At 46.7% G+C, this 5,139-nt stretch overlaps 1 protein-coding gene across 1 annotated transcript in view; it reads left to right on the plus strand.

Annotated features, from left to right (window-relative positions):
- Positions 1 to 1,104, plus strand: part of LOC130077985 (spidroin-1-like) — a 2,430-nt gene extending 1,326 nt beyond the window's left edge. The window contains exon 1 of the mRNA XM_056243429.1: positions 1 to 1,104. This exon is cut by the window's left edge and continues 1,326 nt beyond it. Coding sequence (XP_056099404.1) covers positions 1 to 1,104 — 1,104 coding nt within the window.
- Positions 1,105 to 5,139: the final 4,035 nt, after the last annotated feature.

Here is a 5,139-nt window from a genome sequence, read left to right on the forward strand (position 1 = left end):
GGAGATGGAGTGCGGGACGCTGGGCTCGGGGGGAGATGGAGTGCGGGACGCTGGGCTCGGGGGGGAGATGGAGTGCGGGACGCTGGGCTCGGGGGGGAGATGGAGTGCGGGACGCTGGGCTCGGGGGAGATGGAGTGCGGGACGCTGGGCTCGGGGGGAGATGGAGTGCGGGACGCTGGGCTCGGGGGAGATGGAGTGCGGGACGCTGGGCTCGGGGGGAGATGGAGTGCGGGACGCTGGGCTCGGGGGGAGATGGAGTGCGGGACGCTGGGCTCGGGGGGAGATGGAGTGCGGGACGCTGGGCTCGGGGGGAGATGGAGTGCGGGACGCTGGGCTCGGGGGGAGATGGAGTGCGGGACGCTGGGCTCGGGGGGGAGATGGAGTGCGGGACGCTGGGCTCGGGGGGAGATGGAGTGCGGGACGCTGGGCTCGGGGGGAGATGAAGTGCGGGACGCGCTGGGCTCGGGGGGGAGATGGAGTGCGGGACGCTGGGCTCGGGGGGAGATGGAGTGCGGGACGCTGGGGCTCGGGGGGGAGATGGAGTGCGGGACGCTGGGCTCGGGGGGGAGATGGAGTGCGGGACGCTGGGCTCGGGGGGAGATGGAGTGCGGGACGCTGGGCTCGGGGGGAGATGGAGTGCGGGACGCTGGGCTCGGGGGGAGATGGAGTGCGGGACGCTGGGCTCGGGGGGAGATGGAGTGCGGGACGCTGGGCTCGGGGGGAGATGGAGTGCGGGACGCTGGGCTCGGGGGGAGATGGAGTGCGGGACGCTGGGCTCGGGGGAGATGGAGTGCGGGACGCTGGGCTCGGGGGGAGATGGAGTGCGGGACGCTGGGCTCGGGGGGAGATGGAGTGCGGGACGCTGGGCTCGGGGGGGAGATGGAGTGCGGGACGCTGGGCTCGGGGGGGGAGATGGAGTGCGGGACGCTGGGCTCGGGGGGAGATGGAGTGCGGGACGCTGGGCTCGGGGGGGAGATGGAGTGCGGGACGCTGGGCTCGGGGGGAGATGGAGTGCGGGACGCTGGGCTCGGGGGGAGATGGAGTGCGGGACGCTGGGCTCGGGGGGAGATGGAGTGCGGGATGCTGGGCTCGGGGGGAGCTTAGTAATACTTAGTACAAAAAAGACTGGTGAGTGGAAGCTCCGCAAATCCACAAATAGAAAGAGCAAAGTGTGGGAGACATTTGCCGAAATAATGAAAGATGATGACTAGGGCTGAAACGATTCATCGAGTTACTCGATTACAAAAATTCCTCGAGGCAAAAACTCTGCCTCGAAGCCTCGTTAAATTCCTATGACGCGCAGGGATCTATACTTTAGCGCGTGATACATTTTGAATTTAGTTGGCGCGATGGCGGAGAGTAAAGATGTCCATAAACGGCAGAGAATGTCTAAAGTTTGGGATCATTACATACTTAAAGAGGAGGAAGAGAACAAGGTGCAATGTGTCTACTGCAAAGTAGACCTGGCATACCACAACAGTACGACTTCAATGATTCAGCATCTGAACCAAAAACATCCACTCCGTGCTGTTTCACCAAGCGTCGCTGAAACAAGGTAAACTACTGGTGTGTTCACACCGAACGCGGATAGAGCGTCAAATACGCGTTTATCGCGTCTAGTTAGACGCTTGAACATTCGCTCGAGGTCAAAATGTTCAACTTGTGCGGAAGACGTTCGCGGCAAACGCGTAGCCCAATTCGCGTCAGTCGCGACACCCCGGCGCGAATTATGCGTCTATTCGCGTCTTTGCATGTAATCTACTCGCTCAAATAATTAAATTTGCGTTCGGTGTGAACACAAGCCTATGATACATTGATGTTCGCTGATTTTAATCCCATACCGTATTTGTAGCGATGTCGTGTGATGCGGTTTGACTAGATATGATGTTTAGCTTTGATGTTTTTAAGTAGTAAACGTATTCACGTTCAATTGCAAGAGACTAGAGAGTAGCCTAAAAAAAGAAACCCCTTCACACGCACGCACCCTCGTCTCTCTCACGCGCCAGTCAGATCAATTGCGGCAATGCATCACATATGCTTACATTTTTATGTAGCCACGCAACAATAATTTCAGCATGCCTTCACTGTATACACCGGGACGTGATGGAGGAACAAATATTGTATTGCAGTCTTTGCGAGACCTTGTTTGTATGTCACGTCTTCCAAATAGTTACAGACAACAACAAAAAATGAAATTCCCCAGCCGGCTTCTCCAAATCCACTCGTACTTTTGGGGAAGACATTTTAATCGGGTACCAAAATAATTGAGCATAGAACATTGTTGGCACTTATACTAAATGGGTAAAAATTGCAATAAATAGGCTTAGTTTTTGGAGCCAAATGTTGGAGTTGGAATAAATACCAGTTTTTTTTTTTGTTTTTTTGTTTTTATAAATAAAAGCCAAATGCTTGATCATTTTACAGCCACATCATTTTCGTTATGCATTATTTGTTTTGGTTGTTTAAAAACACTAAAAAATGTTTTATCCGATTACTCGATTAATCAATCGATTAAGTGCTAGATTAATTGATTACAAAAAGAATCGATAGCTGCAGCCCTAATGATGACCAAAGTGCTGGCTTTGTCATGTGCAGTGTTGTGCAAGTTATTTCCGAACTGTAATACATTATACATTACTTGTTACAGTTATTTAAGAGTAATTAATTACCTTCCAATATTACTGTCTCAGAATTGTACGTTACATTACTCCTGTATTACTTTATAGCTATTTTGGTGAAAGTAACTCAAAAGTAATAGAACTTAACATTCAAAGGCTGTAACGATATGCGATATGAAACCGAAATCACGACACTCAGATCCACGAACTCAGATCCACGAACTCAGATCCACGAACCTGCAGAATCGCGACACACCCCTTTCCAACTCCCAGTTATCCTTCCCGTCCAGATCCAATGCTACCATATCTTTAAATTATATTAGTATTATTTGAATTTTGAAGTTAACATTATAAAATACGTAGACCAACACAACAAAACTAGTTGAGGAATTCCAGCGTTATGGACGTGACATTTGCAGTCAAAACTTGAAATAGGCCTTGAGCTTTCGTGTTTACCGTATCATATATAATTGATAAGCTCTTATGTATGTGCGCTGTTCAATGTTCAATAAAAGTCTAAATTAAATCAGTTGAATGATGGACTAACCTGTCGATCTCTGAACTCTTTGAACAAGACAAGATGAGCAACTGACAAGTGCTAGGCAGATTTGATGTGTTGCCTCCCCGTTTGCAGAGTGGTGAATCGAGATCTGTTTCTTTCCTTTTCTCATTACTTTTGTTGGCAAAGTAATGCCTTATTTCACTCATACTGCTCTCTCTATTTATTCATTTCGGGCGTGTAGAAATTCGAATGAGCTTCGTTTGATCCATCGTGTTCCTCTGTTGTCACCGTTTGCCGGTTTCGCGTGACCCGCGTCAGTTTAGGTAGCGCACTGCCGCCTAGCGGTGAACTTCGAAACAGCAGCGCATCAAATACCGAATTGAACAAAATTATGATATTGTACCGTTTCAAATATAATATATACCGGTATTTTTGCAGTACCGGTATACCGCGCATCCCTAGTTTATCCAATACCCCCTTAAAGGAGTCCAGACATTAGAAACATATCAATCTACACATGCGTTTTATATTTATACGAGGGAAATTCATGCGTGCCAAAACAAATATTTAACTTTTAGGAGGCAAAATATTTTTTTTGTAATCCTGTGAATTACACTGCGCAAATCAAAAGTAATACTACCCACCGGATGAAAAAGGGTTGGCTGTCCACAGAACATAAAATATGTTCGCATTTATGAGGAAAAAAGAATGTAAGGACGCGACTGGTCTGAAGCGGTGCTAAAAGACCGTTTTATAACTTTCACAGAGACCTCAAACAGAAGACACAAAGCCTTTCTTTAAAGTGAATTTCGATTTGTACTAATTGTATCTTAATTTTAATCAATGTTTCATCAACCAATTGCCTGGATTTAATAAATAAGAAGTAAATATAGCGAGACAAGATAATCACAACACGGAGGCGCCGGCGCGTGAACTGGAGCGCGTCTCATAAATGAACCGAAACTCAGCGTATAAGGTAGCCTACTTCACAGACCTGAAACATATATCTATATATTGAAATGTCTACTTGTAAACGGAACAATTCAAAACGAAAGACGGACTGCTCTCTGCTTATCTGTATAAAATGTGCAATTTCTCTCTGGTGCGTTCACTACAGCGAAGATCGCGAGTCAGCAACGTCAACTTCATGTTTATTAATAAACAATTAGCCTACTTCTTGCGATGCCATTTACACATGTGTGTTACACGTCTGATGGCCCAATGACGCTACGAAGAGCATTTACTACTTTTAAAAAATGCGGGTCAGGAAGCGGGTCGGGTACAATATTTACTTTCTGTTTTTTTGCGGTCCGAGTTGCGGGCGGGTTAGTTGAAAACGTGGGTCGGGTGCGGGTTGTTTATACAGTGACCCGCGCATCACTGATGGCTACAACAGAGTTCATGCAAAGATGAGCTTGAGTGGTTTTATTTTTTAATGAAAAGGCAATATGTATTATTTCTTTTATTTTACAGTTAAATTATTACTATTTATGTAATCAGGGATTTCTTTTTATTTTAAATGTCCCAGAAGCACTTTGCTCCTATATGCACTGCCTACCTTGAGTTGAGTTGTTAAATTTTTGGATGAAAATGCAATATGTATTATTTCTTCCTTTATTTTACAGTTAAATGATTATTTTTCTATACAGGGATTTCTTTTTAAACGTCGCAGAAGCACGTTGGTCCTACATGAACTGCCTACCTCTTTGCACTCCAATAAAAAAAGACTGTGGTATTTGGCATATTTGTTTTTGGCATATGGGGTTATTTTTCCTGTAAAGATATCGAGATATATATATTTTGCTCCATATCGCCCAGCCTAGAAGAGAGCAGAGGTCCTCCCTCTCTCCTCAGGGGCGGATGTGCACGGTCGAGGGAGTCCCACTGCAACGCCACAAGGGCAGCCAGGCTGATTAAGATCACGCTTTAGTCAACATTTTAAAATAAACTAATATGTAGAATTTTATATGTTGTGTTTTTATTTTGACCTAACTGTAATGCCATACGGTGGCCACTAGA

This window comes from Rhinichthys klamathensis, unplaced genomic scaffold, assembly GCF_029890125.1.
Source record: "Rhinichthys klamathensis goyatoka isolate OS25496 unplaced genomic scaffold, OSU_Roscu_1.1 h1tg000797l_1, whole genome shotgun sequence".
Taxonomy (NCBI): Eukaryota; Metazoa; Chordata; class Actinopteri; order Cypriniformes; family Leuciscidae; genus Rhinichthys; species Rhinichthys klamathensis.